Raw genomic sequence first — 20358 nt, 5'->3', positions numbered from 1 at the left:
AAACAGAAGAATATCAAATCTGATAAATTCTAATGTTATTGGATGTGTGTGAACAAATACAACTGACCTTCCTTGAATAGCACAACATTAGCATAAAAGACGCTCAGAAATTGGATAACATAAACATGATACACAATGAAGATTGCCTAATTCACATACTTCATTCCATATGATAAAAATGTGTCACTTAGAGAGGTTAATTGCTTCCAAGGTTTAGCATTAGTCAAAGGCAACACAACTCAAACATGAATTTCTAAAATGAATTGTTTCAATGGAATTCAGATCTTGCCTTAAAAACTCATACTAATGAGCCTGGCTTACTTCACTTAATATAATTTTTTCCAAGTCTTTCCATTTCCTAACAAATGGGGCAATGTCATTCTTTCTGATGGAGGCATAAAATTCCATTGTGTGTGTGTGTGTGTGTGTGTGTGTGTGTGTGTGTGTGTGTGTGTACCACATTTTCTTGATCCATTAATCTAATGAGGGGCATCTGGGTTGGTTCCATATCTTAGCTATGGTAAATAATGCTGCAATAAACATAGTTGTGCTGGTAGCTTTAGTATAGTTTCCTTTATTTGCAATACCTAGTATATGTCTGGGACAAGCAGAAAAGGTCAAAAGCTATGTACATATGACCAGATAAGATGATGTTAAGTGAAATGAACCCCAAGATAGAGACACAAGTGGTTTTTTCTTTCTTGCTATTGTTTCTAACATATTTATAATGTACCATGTGATTTTTTTGTTTCTTTGTATGTTCCTCCCCCATGGTATAACCCCTGTTTTCACTGTATTTGATGTTGGTTCCCTGCATCTTGTAATATACACTTTCCTAATTTGGGGAGGGGAAGGGAAAAAAACAAAATGGGATACAGGTTGACCCAGTGTAACAATGAGATGTACAAGACACTATACTGAAAAACAAACTTTACAATTTAGGCCTGGGGCGGGCGGTGGTGAGTGTAGTTGTGGAGGTGGGAAGGGATGGTAGAGGAAAAACAAAGGAGGAGGTAACAGTGCTTGATAGGAAATGTAGAACGTAGAATGTAGAATGAGAGGTTTGGTTTATGAGCTCAGGAAAAGCTATTGTTTTTAAGATGAGTATATAGACATACTATTAAGAAGGAGATGGCTCAAGGGTTTGGGGTAGTCATATAAACCATCAAAATGTCTGTATCCTGGGAGTCAGTAAAAGTACATGCAAGGTGCCTGATATCTGCATAGTCTGAAATATTAAAAGATAAAATATCTACACATTTCTATTTATAATTAATTTTTAATGAAAACTATAGGAAAAAGATACTCCAACAATGGCAACCAGCTCAGTCATCCTAAACTGAAAGAGGTGGAGAGTCAGAGACAATTAGCTCAAATGCTATGTACTTAGATAATTCAGGGCTTAAATTATAGATTTGATCTTTCAAAATTCTTAGAAAAATCTCTAACTATAATTTCATCTCCCTACAAAAAGAGCTAATAATGTCTACTTTGCAATATCATTTTGAGGAACAAATGAGAAGATATGCTAATTTCCAATAAAGTGACTAGAACCTAGAACTTATATATTAAATAGTAGTTCTCGTTCCTTTAGAAACAATAGCAGTAAGAATGGCAACAGAACTAATAGCAACAACAGTATTTTTACTATGAAAAAGCACGGAAAAAAGAAGTAATAGCAACAGGAACATAGTGAATGATTAAATGATACTTGTAATCTTCTAGACTTTCCTCATTATCTGGTTGTGTTCACGTCCTGTTGTTCAGATAGTTAAAAAAAATAGCCCATAAGTTAACTGTGGAGGGCAATTTGCTCCTTTATAGGGCCTCTATTCTGATCCAAAACTAAAAATATATTTTGAAAGGATCTCTAGGATACAGACTAAAATGAAATAAATTTGTTTAAAGTCCAACCATCTCGTATCTCCTTAATTCTTACATGTGAGAATAGTAACCAGCCCTGGCTGCCTTAACCAGTGGCAGAAAAAAGGAAGATACCATAATCCTGTAAATGTACAGATTATTTACCTATTTAAAAATTTTATTAGTAAGGTGATGTACAGAGGGGTTACAGTTATATAAGTCAGGCAATGAGTGCATTTCTTTTTGAACAGTGTCACCCCCTCCCCTCATTTGCTCTCAGTTTTTCCCCTCCCAAATCTCCTCCCCTCCAGGTTGTATAGTCCGTTTCCAACATAGTGTCGAGGTTGCTTTTTTTCAGTCAGTCCTCTAGTGGGTGATGAAGGGTTAGGATTGATTACAGCCTGTGGAACTACAAGAAATGGTGGGCAAGGAAGCTTCAGGGACAGCTCCAAGTTGTTCTTTCTGCCCTACTAAGAGCTCTAACTATGTATCAGGAACCAGGTGTTATCCTGCGTTGTAACTACACTGTTATGCAACAGGGACCTTTCCAGAGAACAGTTGAGCTGATAAAGGAGTTTCTCTGCTATGAAAAAAAAGGTTTACATATGTTATATATAATATATATGCATACACATCCTAGTAGGTTTCAATTTGTGCTTTTATATAAATTTAAAATGGTTACAATATTACTTATGACATGTTTCTCTCCAGAGCTGAGATGTGATATTTTTACTTCGGTTATCTTCTGTAGCTCAAATGTTTATAGTGTAATGCAAATGCTGAGGTATTCTTACACAATCTCTTGCCTCTGGCACCCTGACCTCACCTGAGGCTAAGGGTTTAAGGTGAAAGTACAAACCAAACAAAAACCACTGGGAAAAAAAAAATCCCTCCCCCAAACAACAAGTACAAGTGTAAAACTGTCAGGTATTGATCAGCCACAAGCATTCTCACATGTGTAGTATATTCAGAAGGAGAGGAGATGTGAATGAAAAGCTACCCAGCACCTGCTTAGCTTTTTCATGACGTCATAATATGGACAGGCACACAGATATAAAGAAATAAATGTGGAAGAGTAATTAAAGAGACTAACAGAGCTCCAGGGCCCACCTAACTGTTGTGTTTCCATTATTCTTAGACTCTGGGCCAAAGTCAATCTTTAACAGTTAAAGGTTAATACCTATCTATTTGGTGGCAGAGTCCAAATTCTTCAGTCTGGCAACATGGCCTTCTGCAACATGGAATCTAGCTGTTTCCAAAACATATTCAATTCAACAAATATTTACTGAGTACAAGTGTGTAGAGGTTTTGTGTGGAGCTTGGTGAACACAACGGTATGAGAGACAATCAGCAAACTATAACTTGTTTAAACTTTATGAATAAAACTGAAGATTGTGAGGCCCTCAGGGATAGACCCTGGTTAGAAAGAGTAGATTCCAAAATGCTGAAATAAGGATACAGGATGACCCATTGTAACAACGAGATGTACAAGACACTATGTTGAAAATGAACTTTACAACTTTGTGGGGAGGAAAGGGATGGTATGGAAAAACAAAGGAGGAGGCAACGATGCTCAATAGGAAATGGACTCATTTCCTTGCTCATGTAACTGTAACCCCTCTGTATAGTATCTTTACAATAAAAAATATATTTTCTTAAAAAAAGAAAGAACTGGTTCCTGGCAATCAAGTTCAACCTATAGAGAACTATGTTCAAAAACTATAAAAATAGAATGTATATAGTGGGTGTAAACAAGATTAGCAGACAAGAAGAATAAAGTGAGACAAGTATCCAGATGATGGAGGAAGTCAAATATAAGAATATCCTGGCTAAAGTTAAAACAACACCAAAAACAGAGCAAAAAAAAAAAACAACCCTAATATAACATTGTTACTTGCAGAAAAGGAAACATCCAGTTAGAGAAATCCAATTTTGACTTTTAAGCAGAGATAAATTAAAAGAACATTCAGAATTAGCTAGATGATTTTCAAATCCTACCAGCCTGAGGTTAGGCTGCATTCTACAGCCTTCATGTAGACATTTAGGTGGCTCTTGTTGCTAGGAAATGAGGATTCTGGGACAGAGACCTAGATAATTTTATACTCCAAGACAAGTTTACACAGTGAATTCACACATGGTAGACAGACCTCTACCACTAGGGTTTATTCTAATGTGTTCGTTTTGTGAAGCAGACATAGTGCTAAGGAAGCAAAGGCTAATTTTGCAATCCCACTGGGACCATATGCTAGCTGTTCTTGTCTTGAATCTAATTTTCTTGGTAGACAACAATTAATCTTTGACACGTAGTTGCTTTAGAGTTGGGTAATACTTATGTGTGATTCAACAATAGCATGTCTTCTTCAGGTTAAAGGATATTTGGAGGGCATATTTGTTTTGGTTATGATTTTACATATCGACATTGGCAACTCATTAACAGGCAATCCATTGAGAAATCTGGCCCTGGGCAAGGCTACCTTTTTCTTCACTAAAGGAAGCCTGGGTCTGTGATTGGCTTTCAAGCTTAAGCAACTATGAGGAGCAGGTTGAATTTCCTTTATGGAGTATTAGAGGATGAAGTTATACAAGAATCTTGACATCTCACTCTCTGGTCCCATCAGTACTATCTATCACTTGAAGAGTTCAATGGAAATTGTTTTCTACCAACATTAAAAGTTATTTGGGAGCTTTTAAGACACAGCAAATATATTTCTTTAAGAGAAGTTTATTTGCTTGTTTAAGAGTGCTGCACTTTATATATAGTGCTGATATAAACTGGTGCACAGGATCCTCTAAAACTGTTTATATCCACAGTAAAATACATTTCTGTGATACTCATACAACAGAGTTAGTCCAGAGAAAAAGGCTTCTTGAACTCTGCTTATCTCTTAGCCCATGTGCTGTTACTCATCTTTACCGTGTCTTGTGCTTCTCTTCACTGCTCGGCCTGGCTTATGACCCCAGTCTGCTGCCCTGTAGAAACTGCCTATTCACTTCTCTGAGATGCCTGGACACACTAGTTTAGGCAGCCATGAAAGGTGAGATTTCAATTCCTATAGTACAACCTTGCCTAATGTACCCTCTGATTCACCAACGTCTTTTCATATGTACCATACCTTTCTCTTTTAGTCCTGCTACATGATCTAGTAGTTGGACATTTTCATGTCATCTCTGGGATATTTCTGAACAAAGTAGTTTGAATTCAGGGCCTGGTCACTCATTTTCCCTTAGCTATTTTGCTCAAGATGGCCCTCTATCACTTGAGCCACAGATTTACTAACTGGAGATGAGTTTCACAGACCTTCCTGGCCAAGCTGGCTTTGAACTAAGATCCTCAGATCTCAACCTGCTGAGTAGCTAGGACTACAGACATGAACCACTGTGGTCTGGCTAATTAATAGATTTAAAAGATTTCATGGTTCCTAATTGATATTTGCTACCTTGTAATTTTCATACTAGCAAATGAGTTCAATTATATGGCAGTAAAATTAGAGATTTTTTTCTTAATCTATAAACTAGAAATCCTCTAGGAAAGTGGAAATGACCTGCCTAGATGGAAAAACTAGAATTTAAGTCTTCTAGTGCCTGAGTAATTATCTGAATGGGTGAAAGGTGTCATCTAGAGAAATTATATTTTTATTTTTCCAGAGTCCACCAGTCAGACTAGAAGTGAAAAGGAAACCGAGACAAATCTGGCTATAAATTATTAACAATAAAAATGCACTAAGAGAATTAGAATGAGCATCTTAGGGCATCAGCTTCCTGTCATTATCCTATTGAAAGCATTTGAAAAAAACTGCAATGACCACATGTCAGGGATATGAGAGGGATTTCTTGGCCAGAATTATGGATTTCACAACCTCTCTTCTTTATTCCAAATTGGAGAATCTAACTGTTGCAATGGGAAGCCTGTATTCTGCTCTGGTGTGCTTGAACTAATGACCTTTACATTCCAGAGTACAAGCAGTTATAGCACTTAAATCCCACCCTAGATTAGCCTATAGCTTGCCTCTGCTGCCTCGAATGAGTCATGTATCATGGAATCAATCTTTCTCTTGCACCATGAGCAGGCATCTAGAGGGAAAGAGGAATGAGAAAAGCTTCAAAAATGTCCAAGAGTATGGATCAAAGAGAAAGCAGGATTTTTAAGAGTGCACATTAAGTAGTGCATATGAAAGAAAAAGAGAAAACCTGTAGCCTCCACTGTTTGTCCTTAAGCATAGAGCTTATGCTGGCACTAACCAGAGGATCCTAAAAAGAAGGAAGAGGAGGAAGAGAGGAGGAAGATTAAGGCCATCTGAGCTGTGATCCAATTCACAAATTAATTATGATCTATAAAAAAACTTGTAGATAAATCTGAGAGCAAGAGTCCTTAGTTACATCTGTGGTCATAGCTACTCAGAAAGCTGAGAGATGGGAGGGTCCTGGATTGATGCTAGACTAGGCAGAGAAGTCAGTGAGACATCTTAGCTCCAATTATGCAGCCAAAAGCTAGAAGTAGAAGCTGGGTCCTGGTGCCATACACCTGTAATCCTAGTTATTCAGGAGGCTGAGACCTGAGGATTGTGGCTCAAATCCAGCCCTGGCAGAAAAAGTATGCGAGACTCACCTCTGATTAACCAGCAAAAAAACAGAAGTGGATCTGTAACTCAAGTGGTAGAGCCTTATGCAAGAAACAAGCCAAGGGACAGGCATGAGTTCAAGCCCCAGTACACACACACACACACACACACACACACACACACACACACACACACACACACACACACACACTTTCTTCCACCTACCTCCCCTCCCCCCCCACAGTCCTAAACAAGGGTATTCATAGTGCACATAATAATTTCCATTCAAATGAACAGGAGTTTTTAACTTCTAATCCAGGGCCTAAAGTCTGACAAACAATCACTTTCAGCGCTCATCCCTAAATTATAGGCTCATGATTCCTCAGCTCCAAATGAAGTACTCTTCTAAAGCAGGGGTACAATAGATGAAAAATTTAGGAAGAATGTTTTCTTATCCAAATCATACTGGAAACAGTATGAAATCCCAGGTTTGAGAGACAGAGGCAGAGACTGTAAATGAAACAGAAAGAATTGAAAAGAGGAAACTGAAAAGAGAAGAGAAAAGAGACAGAAAGAATATATTTTGAAAAGCCAAATAATGTTGCTGGGGTAAGAGAATGAGAACAGAGGGAAGGAGCCAATCTGTGGACTATTGGGAAATACTACTGGAGAGATTCTCATTAATAAACAGGAAAGCTCAAAGAACATGAAAATTCATTTCAGCAAGTGACACAAATATATTCTCTAAGGTATTTCTATGAAAAAAAAAACACACTAAATGTAACTTATTGTGGATAGACCAAATACACTTGAGTGTTTTATGAAGCCCCTAATATCAACTGCAGATTTGGAAGGGACCTTTGTGATAATTCAATCCAACATGCCTCTTTTGTTGTTGGTGGTGGTCCTGGGGATTGAGCTCAGGGCCTAGGTGCTCTCCTTGAGCTTTTTCTGCTCAAGACTAGCACTTTGAGCCACAACACCATTTCCAGTTTTCTGGTGGTTAATTGGAGATAAGAATCTCACAGATTTTCTTGCCTGGCCTGGCCTTTGAACCTTGATCCTCAGGTCTCAGCCTCCTGAGTAGCTGGGATTCCAAGTGTGAGCCTGGAGGCTCAACATACCTCTTTTAAAAGATAAGGAAATTTAAGTTTAGAGGTAGTAATTACTTGTTTTCAGTCACTTATCAAAGGGACTTTATGCCAACCTCCTAATAAACAGGGCAGAGCCCTTCCTACTATACTATGCCACCTTAAAATTGGGAGGTTGGCCTTAAACTTGTACTCTTGCCTAAGTGGAGCAGGGAGAAGAGAAATGCCAGAAAGTCCTTAAAAGCTCTTTGTTGTTAACACAAGGTGACACACCCTACTAATCAAGTCCCTCATCCTTATTTGTCCTTTATGGAATAAAACAAATTCTGTATACTAGATACATGTTAAACCTTCAGCTACTTTGAAATGTAGCGAAACCTTAACCATGTTTCCTGAGTCTTCAGCACCATTGAATTTGTAGCTTTATAAATATCATGGTGAACAAGAAATGCTGTCTTGTCACATTCAAGCCAAATAACAGCTGGACTTTAAAAATAAAATTTTGAAGGCATTTGCCTTTTATATTTTTAATTTCTGTTTTCCTTGCTTATGGTTTTGTCCTTTGATTTTGATGAGTGGTTAATACACATGCACAGCTGCCTCTTTTGGTGACCTTTTCTTTGCTGCTCCATGCCCAGGGCTATGAAGCAGGTCTACAAATTGCTTACTAAGTGATATTGTCATTTTCATGGCTGGCAGATATTTTTCTGGGAAGCCTGGTTGGACCAGGGCCTCATCTTTTGGGTTGACTTACTTTAGTCCTTTCTGAAGATCCACAGTGGTGCACAACCCTTCAAAACATTGTTCTAAAACTGGAGAAAATCTGGGAATGGTCAGGTATGGATGGAGGAGAGGAGTGTGGATGGAGGAGAGGAGCTCCTGAGCTGGATGTCAGAATACACCTGGCAACTCAGCTCCCTAGGGCGCTTTCTCTCTGAATTCTCTCAAGTACAAGGAAGTCCTGCTCTTCTTAGCACTTTTTCTCAATAATCATAGTGTCTGTCTATCTTTATTCCTCTTCCCTCTTTTTTTTTTTTTTTTTTGGTCGGTCGTGGGGCTTGAACTCTGGGCCTGGGCGCTGTCCCTCAGCTCTTCAGCTCAAGGCGAGCGCTCTACCACTTGAGCTACAGCGCCACTTCCGGTTTTCTGGTGGTTTATTGGAGATAGGAGTCTCACGGTCTCTCCTGCCCGGGCTGGCTTTGAACCACAATCCTCAGATCTCAGCCTCCTGAGTAGCTAGGATTACAGGCGTGAGCCACCAGCGCCCGGCTTCTTCCCTCTTTTTTTTTTGTGCTGGGGCTTGAAATCAGGACCTGGGCACTGTCCCTTAGCTTTCTTGCTCAAGACTAGTGCTCTAACACTTGAGTCACAGCTCCACTTCTGGCTTTTTGGTCATTAATTGGAGACAAGAGTCTCATGGGCTTTTCTGCCTGGGCTGGCTTTGAACCACAATCCTCATATCTCAGCTTCTTAAGTAGCTAAGATGATAAGCATGAACCACTAGCACCCAGCTTTGTATTTCCTTTTTAATCTTCCTTATCTCTCTCTCTCTCTTTCTCTCTCTCTCCAAGAAATGTTGTCTGTTTTGTTCAACCACAAACTTAGTATAAGAGCAAATATACGTTCTCATTCTTCTGATACTTCAGTCCCTGCTTAATCTTCCTGTTGAGGGAAATATGAAGATGCAAGTAGAGAGAGTATTATGTGTACCTGTTATCTACCCGACTTTAATACAAACTGTAACTCCAGCAGGCTTTGCAATCAGCTCCCACTTGAACAGATGCCAGGAAATAGCCTGAAGTCAGCAGAAGGCTGTTCCCCCATCCCAGCAGCCCTCACAAAGGCATGGCATTGCTCTCCGTATTAGAGCAGGTAACTTGACGCCATTCATGAACTCACAGTCCCCCAAAGCACATGAGGTCTCAATGGCAACTCTGGGCAAGCTTCTGAAGGGAGGTTTTCACACGCTCCTTAAGCTCTTGGGCCACTACAGCCCTTCTATGGTTACACTCATCAGGCCCTGCTGCTATGTGTGATAGAGTAACATGAGAGCTGCTGTATGGCATGACCTGCTATATTTAGGGGAAAGGAAATGGGCCATACTGAGGAAGGTCACAAGGAGTTTGTTAAAAAAAAAAAAAAAGATGGTACCACCTATTTTTCTGTATATACAAGGGAGCAGTAGGCAGCTGAAATTTGAGGCTGGCATCAAATCTCAGATCTATCCTTATTATGTGGTCCATAGTAAGTTATTTAATGACTCTCAGTCTGAATTTTCTTACCTGTTAAATGGAAAAAAATCTTCACATAGTATATGAGAAAATACCTGTAAAAATACTTAACTCATTTTCTATGAGTGCTTGATAAATGTTTCTTGAGTTAACAGTAAATAGGAATCTAGACAACGTAAGTATGGAATCGAATTTCTAGAGCTCTGAATTTCTTAACATTCTAAAATATGATTCTCTATAATTTTTTAATTTTCTCTTTTTATTATGCTTAATAACTCCAGAATAGTCATTTATCAAGTATATATATCATCAACCTGATTATCAGCATTATTGAGAGGCAACTGACTATATTTATAACCAATACACAATTAAGAAACCAAATTAGAGTTTGAAACTCCCATTTCCTGCATGAAGAACAGGAAATTCTCTCTCTCTCTCCCCCTCCCCCTCCCTCTCTCCTTTAACCTTATTATATTAAAATAAATCCTTGCTAAACTTTAAAAGGGAAACCAAATTAAAAAGTGTAAATGACAAATTTAGAAAAATCTGCTAGATCAAAAGTAAGTACTAGACCCTTATAACTCATATTCTATAGCCAAATGGATTAGATACTCCAAAGTGTATTATAGAAGGTCAAATATTTAGGTATTTCATAGTACAATCTTCCAACAAAATTGAGATAGGCCGGATTTGAAACACTTCATCACAGACTTTCAAGCCAACCACAACATCTGTGTTGCAGTCAGCTAACTCTAAATGTCCCATTATTTGGGCTCCCTAGACAGAGGAATCATAACCCTTGCTAATGGAAAAGCTGCACTTCCAGTGCCTTGTGAAAATGCCAGCATGCTCTTGCTACACATTCTTCAAAGAAGACAGCAACTATAGCTTTGCTTGGGATTCTACTATCTTTCCTTCCTTAATTACCTTCCTTTTTCATTCTCTCTCTTTCTCTTTCTAGCCTGTCTCTGCCTCTTTTTCAAACACACACACACACACACACACACACACACACACACACACACACACACACACACACACCATACACAGGCATATACTAATCAAAATGTGTTTTGTCCTCTTCTCACCAGAAAAACATCAAACATTAGTCTTTCTCACTGATATGAAAAACCTGCCTTCTGGAAATCTTCCAAGTGTTTCCTGGGCCTGCTACCACCTATCCTTCACAGTTTATGCCAGGGCCTTCTGAGCTGGAAGAGCCCAGTTCACATTCTGCTATGAAGAAATGTCTTTATGGTTTGTCAAGGGTCCTGCCAATCAAAGGGATACTAGTCAGAATCTTCCCCTCAAGCTAAAAAAGGACTGTTTGCTGGGGCCTGAGATGGGTGAAGTATCACATTACTCTAAAGAGAACAAATTAATCTTCCCTGACTGGTGGGACGGATTCTGCCAAAGAAACAGCTAACGGGAAAACCAGTCCCTACTCTGTGATGACACAGTAAATAACCAGGCAGCGTTACTACCAAAGTGCTGACCTAACCCATAAATCGTACGGGCCCTCTGGGGAGCAATTTCTGCTGATGTGCTGCTTGTGCATTTAAGACAAACAAACAAAAAAGGAAGAGGAGCGAGCAAGCATAGACAGTGCTGGAGGTAAACATCCTGAGAGCAAGGCTGTTCTTTCCACTCAGATGTTGAAGGGGGTCAGTCGTGGTTAGTGCCCAGACCGGTTCTGAGCCTCTCCTGATCAACTAGAAAAATTATGTCAAGTCTGCTATAAACTGTCATTTAATCTTTAGAATGATTTGATTATACCTAACAATCACTTGATTTAGAATTAAACAACACTAAAAAAATACAATCCTGCATGATATGCTTTTTTTTTTTTTTTTTGTAATAAAAAAGTAATGAGTAGATAAAAAATAGAATTCTGCTGTTTATTGGACTGTGGAGGGTTATATTATTTTAAACTTTAAAATAGTATCAAAAGTACCAACATTAGCTGGCGCTCGGGGCTCATACCTATAATCCTAGCTACTGAGGAGGCTGAGATCTGAGGATCGTGGTTCAAAGCCAGCCCGGGCAGGTAAGTCCATGATACTCTTATCTTCAATAAACCACCAGAAACCTGGAAGTGGTGCTGTAGCTCAAGTGGTAGAGCACTAGCCTTGAGCTGAAGAGCTGAGGGACAGCACCAAGGCTCAGAGTTCAAGCCCCATGACCGACCAAACAAAAACAAAAACAAAAAAAAGTACCAACAATTCCTGTGTTTTGCCTAGAAAACCCAGTTCATGACACCCAAGCAAGGCCATAATGGTATCTGGCATCTAAGTCAGGTCTCCAGCATTTAATTCAGATATCCCTTTGGAATACACAGAGAAGCAGAAAAGAACTAGAGAAAAGACACTCACCCTCTGCATCTTCTGGCCGAGTAAGGTCGATGACTCCTGGGCCCAGCTTTCCATCTTCGCTTGACTTTCCTGTTAACTGAGGCCCCAAATTCTCAAAGCGTGTTCTTTCCTAGGGGGAAGAATAACCAGAGGCTTAATCAAAATTCCAAAGCAGCCACTTTTTTCTTCTAGTTTCTGTCTTACTTCATGGGCAAAACCTGAATTTGCAGACTTTCTTTCCTTTTCTTCCTTAAAACCTTAATGCAGACTTTCTTTCTTTCTTTTCTTTCTTTCTTTCTTTTCTTTGCTTGCTTATCCTCCCTCCCTCCCTTCCTCCTTTCCTTTCTTTCTTTCTTCCTTCCTTCCTTCTTTAGCCACAGCAACAGTTTCAGTGTTTTGGTAGTTAATTGGAGAAAAGCGTGTCATGAATTTTTCTGCTGGACTCTCGTGGACTTTTCTGCCTGGGCAGGCTTTGAATTGTGATTCTCAGATCTCAGGCTCCTCCTCAGCTAGAATTACAGGCATGAGCCACCAGATCCTAGCTGCAGACATCATTTGAAGAAAACATATGGGGATATTCTGCTAAGGCCTGAATGTGGCACTTCCTCAGTGCTGACAGCATGGAGAACACAGTACCTGTAAGGAAAGGAAATGTGTGGAGGGAACCCGCCAGAGTGGCTCTGCAGACCTCTCCTCTGTTGGATTTGCTCCAGTAATCTATAAAGAAAGTTGAACCAAAAATGCAAAAACCTGAAGGAGTAGTTCCTGTTCAAATATACTGCTAAATTTATGGGAGAGGAAATTTTACATTTACAGATCAGAGCTTGTATTGATATTCCTGGGAAAATACGAATTGAAATTTTATGCACCAGGATGTCAAAAACAAATAATATTTCAAGCGAGTAGACTAGATAATAGCATCACTGCTACTGTTTTGCCCACTGGTTTTAACTGTGTCTTTCTGGAATCTGAAAAGGAGGACATCACTTCTAGCCAGCCCAGGAGCTAGGAAAGTTAAAATACCCTGCTGCTTTAGGAGGGAAACCCAAAGCAGTTTGCCTGCTCACCAGACCTTCTAGAAGCAGGCATTGGAGGCTCTGCTGAACGGGGCTCTGCTGCTGTCTGGATCCATAGCAGAGGGCTCACTGACCATCGTTAATATGGTGTTCTTGTCTGCAGGAACACAGCACGTGTCCCCCTCTCGCCTGCTTGTTACTCTCCAGACTCAAACTTGGCTTTGTGTGATGCTTATGAATGAATGAAACCTTGTTGTTCATTACTATGAAACAATATTAAATGTCATGTCAGCTTGAATTTACAGACATGAAATAGCAGCTTCCAGCTCCGGGAATGGCTTCTGCATGTTATACTTAATGCATAATGCAGCAGCGGAGTGCTGATTGCTGTGCAGTCTATTGTTCAATGACCTAGTTCTGTACTGAGCACGTTCAGCATTAGATAGAAGCACTCTGAGTGTTCTCTTCTGTAAGATGTTTAGAAACTTGGAAATATTCTTAAGGAGCAACATACAATTACTTGATAGAGACTCTGCCTCATTTGTACAGCCGCACTACATTTGTGCTTTCTAATATGATTATTTCTTTGAATATCATTATATTTCTATAATTAATTCCCTTCAGTCAAATTGGGCAGGAAGTCCTCCAGTTTCCCTTCATCCTGGAATATGTTGAAGTCTGCATTGGAGGAAAATGCAGTATAAACCTCGCTTTAATCTCGCACCATTTCTATGAAAGATCTGCCACAAAAATTATAACCATGAATTTCTCTAACTGGGTAATACTAACTCGTTTCAGTAGCAATATGTTGGGAAACCTCTGAAATACGACACTTATAAAAGACAGGCTGAAAATAAAAACCAAATTAAGTATGGCTCCCTAATATCTTCTTCTATGAAAACACTGCCGTACAAGAACAAATTAACCCAGATGCAGGACACACAAAAAAGCAACCACAAGCCTCGTGGGAGTTTCACACATTGTCAGGGAAAGGACAGCTGCTTTTAATCAGCCAATTTCTATCTGTGAGTAGCACTTTGGGTTGTCACGATGTAAAGAAAAGGAATTAAAGTGAAGATGAGTAGTAGCGGGGAAAGCAACATATTCAACCTTTGTTTTTATTACATTGTTTCCCATTTCAAATATTTGCATGTGAATGCCTTCCCTGCGTTAAATGCAAAAGGGAGTTCTGATATGACACCTGCAATCCTCTTACAAGAACAACCTTCAACTGTATTTTCATGGTGGGGGGAGGTAACTTTCTGTGAAAATCAACAGACTATGCCATCTATCAATATGCAGATTTCAAGTATCTTTCTAGTCATTCATTCTCTTTGATTTTACTGGAAAAAATATTCTCAGTAAAAATAAAAATAAATAAATAAATGAATAAAGTTCCTGAAAGGATATCAATATTTTGACAAGGAAATAGAAGAGGGAAAATTAGATGCCATGGTTTGTAAAAATCCTAAGACAACAAAGCTTACAAGATGATAATATCTTTTCCCTTATAAAAATGAAGTGCACTCACAATTCAGGAGTATCAGCTTGTTTTTAATCATAACAAAAACCACTCAGAGCATTCAACAGCACATTCATGTCTTTGAAGTCATACATTTTTTTTTACTTCATTGAAAAAAAATCCTCGGCAAAGATACTTTCCCTATAAAATATCAATATTTTGATAGAATCGAAGACAAGGAAGAATATCTCATGAAATACTTGTTAAGTAGGCAGAAAATAAATCAATGATAAAAATTGTTTGGGGCAGTAGGTTGCATCTTATATTTGAGAATATTAAGCACTGTGTTTGAGATTAAAGAGGGACCCGGCAAAGCCATGCCCTTTCATATAAATTTCTACCTAGTCTCCCAGAAGATTTCCTTCTTTCCTTCAAAGAATAGTTCGGAATATTTATTTGTCAGCCACATAAGATAAGAGACTGATGTCTACAGGTTAGGTCTGGGCAGCTGAGTTAAGCAAAGATTTTACAGTGAGATTGAACATGACCCAAGGAACTACAGAATGTGGACATAAGCACAAAGAAGAATGAAAATATATAAACTCCTGGCCATAAAATGCCAAGAGGTATGCCCCAGTGTGCAGCAAATACAGACAGTATGTGGCAAGCCCTTAAGTTCCAAACTTGAACTAGCCCTTCACAATTCAGGTAGAATATTTTATAGATTATATGAGTAAAACACCTTACTGCTAGTTTAATCCTACCACCCTGGAAAATACCTTTTCTTATGTTGACAGAGGAATGTGTGTTTTCCATGCAGCAATGGGACCAGATACTTACTGTGCACTGTCAGTCACAAACATACAGGCAACATAAAAGTTATTGAAAAAAAATTAAAGTCAGCTCTGCTGTGTTGTAGGATGGTGGGCTCTCTAAGTGCTTTGAAATTATGATGTATGAGGTAGATGTTGCATATTAAATAAAGATATTTAAATGATAAAGCCCCCTTTAGTGAGAGCTGATGAATGTTAAATGTTACAAGCCACAAGATGGTAGCATCCATCATCTTCACATATTATCACAGTCAATGACGGGCAGCCTCACTGATGACAGATAGACTGCTGCATTATTATCCCTTATTTCCAGAGTCACTGAACAAACCATTCAACTCCTCCAGCATTATTTTTAACTTTGCATTAAATTAGCAACTTTTCCTTTTCATCCCTGGCAAGACTGATCAATTACATCTTTGCATCAGTGGAGAGAGAGAGGGGGGGGGAGGGAGGGAGGGAGAGGAAAAGAGAGAGTGAGAGAGGCAGAGAGAGAGAGAGACAGAGAGACAGAGAAAGAGAGAATATGAATTTGGAGTAACTAAAAGACCAGAGGTTTGTTTTTATCTAGGGAAAAAAAATCAACTTCCTCTTGCTGGCAACAAATGTAAAATTGTGATCTTGGGAAAGAGCAATGAAACAGTAAGCACACAATAATGGCTTTTCTTTGCACTTAGATAAAAGCTGAATTTTTGATGTGCACAGTATATTTTAATAAAATTTTATATACTATGTTTTATACACTTATTGGCTATTCCATAATAATGTGTGTGCTAACAGTAAAATTGCTCTTAAATTTATGTGCGTTATTTATACGTTCCCACGTAACAATGCTTTTTGTTGTAAAAAATATTCTGTTTATTAATGTAACTTTACAACCACTGCATCCAAGATCCGTGGTAAATTAATGACATTTTTATTATTTTATAGTGTCATTAAATTTTTACTGATCACTCCATCAAACAGAGGCAGTAAAGGCCATAATGTAAACTGGGACACTTAGATCAGGCAGCAGGAAGACATTCCATATAGTCTGAAGAAAACTGCTAGCCATAAATGATATTTATACCATCTTTAAGCATGTGAGAATACTTGGATAAGTTTGGCAAAACTGTTTCAGTAGTAGAGTGGATTGTGTACTTAAATAACAGTTTGCTTGCCAGTGAGACAAGCCTTTTTCAAACCCTATGCAAGATGACTGATCATATTCATTCTCTTCAAAAAAAACCCCATGAAATATAATGATATACTAGGCACCTTTCCTCTGGGTTGCCAAGACCTAACTAGCCCACCCTGTGCACAGGCCTTCCCAACAAAAGTGGCACATGCTGAGAGAAATCTTTTGTTGTTGCCTTAACAAACAAATTGATTCCATTTTAAGTAGGCATGCCTAGGCAATAGTGTGATATATTTTATTCCAATGGTCTGAACGAGAGGCACTTTACTCCCCTTTATTTCAAAGCTCATTTCTAAACAATGTCTGAACATGGAGTCATTCATTGCAGGCATACAACATACAACTGGGGGCCATTACCTACATCCCTGTTAAAATCAGCCAAAAAAAATATCATTATCTTGAGTTATTTTCATATGTAAAATACATTATAATTAGGATGCTCACTGATTGTTAAATAAAAATTTTAATGTGTGTTATTAACTAATTTCAAATATTCTATGTATATAGAAGACAGTAAATAGAACATTCTATGCTCATATAATCACAAATTTAGTAGCAACTATATCCTACATAGGAAATCTGGTATGATTCTCTTATATAAATAAGAATTTTGTTGTTACTTACACAAATACATATTTACTAAAAAAAAAAAAAGCCTTTAAAAATCTTTTGGATTTGTAATCATTTGGAATTTTTCATGAAAGACTAATACTGTAGCACCATCAATCATGTTCTTTTTATGTACTCCTAAAGCAGTGTTTTCTAAGAGAAAAAAACCAAATGCATATGCCTTGAAATTTCTAGCCAGGCACTCATACCTGTAATCTTAGTACTTAGGAGGCTGAGATCTGAGGATCGTGGTTCAAAGCCAGCCCAGGCAGGAAAGTTCATGAGATTCTGATTTCCAATAAACCACTCAAAAACTGGAAATGGCACTGTGCCTCAACTGGTAGAATGGTAGCCTTTAGCAAAGGACCACAATGACAGCGGTCTGGCCCTGAGTTCAGACCCCATGACGGGGGAAAAAAAAAAGAAGAAGAAGAAGAAGAAGAGAAAAGAAATTTCCCGAGGCTACACAATATTCTTAGATAGTCTATCCTTTAAATTTCTGCTATGCCTAAATTTATTGAGTGCTTGCTGAATTAAGTCTTGTTTTCACCCCAGCTCCAAGCAGCAATCTTTCTGGACTTTTGACTACCACTTGCATACTGCAGTGGATTCCAGGAAAATTCTTTTCTAAACTAAAAGTAAAGGATAAGCAGCTTTCTCCTTTTTCCAACTTCCTTCCAGCTCTGTGTTTACATCAATGCCAACTGGCCAATAACAGTACAAGTCTCACTGCTTTCCTTATCTTTCTCTGCCTAGTCAACCATCCAGGCTTGCTTATTTGAATTCAGCAGAGCCTTTTGCCCTGGCCCCTCCTTCAGTGCTCTGCTGACTGACATCACTAACCCCACCAGCACAAGCCTTCAGGCTTGCACACCTATCTCACTCTTGCAGCTGCCTCTGTAGTCTGACTGATCCTTGGTGCGGCCCTCCCAGCCCATCGCCTCACCCCACGTGGTTAATTCCACGCCCTCCTAGTTTCTACTGCATCTTATCCTACCCTGGCTTTCCGGTTCCTTCATTCGCTGCTCTACCTGCTCTGTTTTAAACTTAGTTTTCTTTTATTTTTTTTTTTTAATTGTGAAAATACTATACAGAGGGCTTACAATTACATGGGCAAGATAGTGAGTACATTTCTTATCAAGCATTGTAGCCTCCTCCTTTGTTTACCCTTCCCATCCCTTCCCATCCTCCCTTTCCCCCCACCCAATCCTCCCCCCCCTAGTTGTAAAGTTCGTTTTTGACATGACAACTTGTACTTCTCATTGTTGCAATGGGTCCACCTGTATCCTTATTTAAACGACTTGTTTTTCCCCTTCCCCTCCACAAATTATACCGACATCAAATACAGTGAAAGCAGGGGTTATACTGTGGGGGAGGGACATACAAAGCAACAAAGAAATAATCTTATAATTGCGTTAGAAACAAATGCATGAAAGAAAAAAAACATTTAAAATACATATCTTAGGGTTCATTTTCCTAACATCACCTTATCTGACCCTTTCTGCTTGACTCATACATATACTAGATATTGCAAATAAGGGAAATCATGGAACCTATGTTTCTTTGGGCTTGGCTTACTTCACTTAATATAATTTTTTCCAAGTCTTTCCATTTCCTAACAATGGGGCAATGTCATTCTTTCTGATGGAGGCATAGAATTTCATTGTGTATATATACCACATCTTCTTGATCCATTCATCTACTGAGGGGCATCTGGGTTGGTTCCAGATCTTAGCTATGGTAAATAATGCGGCAATAAACATAGTTGTGCTGGTAGCTTTAGTGTGGTCTTGTTTGTAAACATTTGGGTAAATGCCCAAAAGTGGGACTGCTGGGTCATAGGGGAGCTCTATGTGGAGTCTTTTGAGGAATAAACTTAGTTTTCTTTATTTCTTCTCTCATACATCTTCTGCTCAGGGCATACAGTGACAATCTTCTAATAATAGTACCAAGATCCTTCCTTGCTCACGGTTGCTGAGTATGCTTTCATATCTCTTCTTTCTAAGTCATATTCAGATTGAAAAACTCAAGTTTTCTATGAACTCTATAAGCTTATGAATATTCCCACTTTCTGATATGCCAAAATTCTTAAGTCTTCCCTACATAATAAGCCCCTAGTTGCACACTATGTTAAAGAACCAGGGCTGGGTTCATATATACTTGCCAAGTCTTTCTCAACACGTTAGATTCCAGGGGTTACATCTTGGACCTTTTCTAGGTATCTTACACAGCATTTAGTATTATTGTTCATAGGTACTTGCAGGTTTATATAAGGCCACATGATTTATTTACTCATATAAATAAAAAATACCCCGTGCAAGCATATGTCCAAACTGAGCTAGAATTACCAATTTTCTAACATTTCAAGTTTGTGATGAGATGTTTAGATTTACCATTCCTCATTATCATGGTGATGCTTCTTTAAGCAATGATATAATCAAAATAAGGACATTCAGAAAAACATTAAATAGTTCATAAAAGAAAGAACTAGACAGCATTTAAAGAACACAATAGAAAAATGCATTCATTTCTACAGCTTAATATGAATTTAACCCTGGAATTTCTGCAGGTAAATACTTGCATCTTTGCAAGGCCTTTGTTACACACTGGCAACAAAACGCATCACTTACCACAAATGCTTGGCTTGTTAAGCAGTACACATTTCATAATAAATTATTTTGTTCTGTTTGTTTTGTTTGGGAAGCAGGACAATCTTAAGCAGAAAGTGGGACAGTACTCTCTGACTCTGGCTGACTGGCTTTCATTTCTTTCTCTGGACATAGCTTGCCATCGTGCAATTCTCAAGAGCTATCATTAGACCATATGATATGGTTTCCTTTTCATTGACTTGCCAAACTCTATTGCTTGAGTATTCTAATTTTATACCCTTTGGATTTACTTTTAATAATTTAATGAAGAGTAAAAACTATAGGCTTTACACGGGACAGTAACCACACGTACTTTTAAAAAGGAGATTCTTTTTGGAGGAGGAAGTGATTTTAGAGGCTCTGCGATTTATTGTTTAATGGTGTCAGTAATCATGATAATAACGATTCTGGCCTGCAGAAACAAAGTTCATTGTTGAATTTCATTGTTAAATAACATTTTGTGAGTTACCTACAAAATTTTCTAGCTCCACATGATTTTTTAACATCAAAATCACACTAAG

General features: G+C 38.5%; 1 protein-coding gene across 14 annotated transcripts in view; it reads right to left on the bottom strand.

Moving 5' to 3' along the window:
* Positions 1-20358, bottom strand: part of Sox6 (SRY-box transcription factor 6) — a 375414-nt gene that overhangs the window by 26417 nt on the left and 328639 nt on the right. For all 14 annotated transcript variants that reach the window (XM_042691570.1, XM_042691569.1, XM_042691576.1 and 11 more), the window contains one exon: positions 12117-12225. In XM_042691570.1, coding sequence (XP_042547504.1) covers positions 12117-12225 — 109 coding nt within the window. The remainder of the gene's footprint in view (positions 1-12116; positions 12226-20358) is intronic.

This window comes from Dipodomys spectabilis, unplaced genomic scaffold (genome assembly GCF_019054845.1).
Source record: "Dipodomys spectabilis isolate Male_0828 unplaced genomic scaffold, ASM1905484v1 ptg000145l, whole genome shotgun sequence".
NCBI classification, from domain to species: domain Eukaryota; kingdom Metazoa; phylum Chordata; class Mammalia; order Rodentia; family Heteromyidae; genus Dipodomys; species Dipodomys spectabilis.
This window is presented reverse-complemented; position numbering and strand designations above follow the sequence as displayed.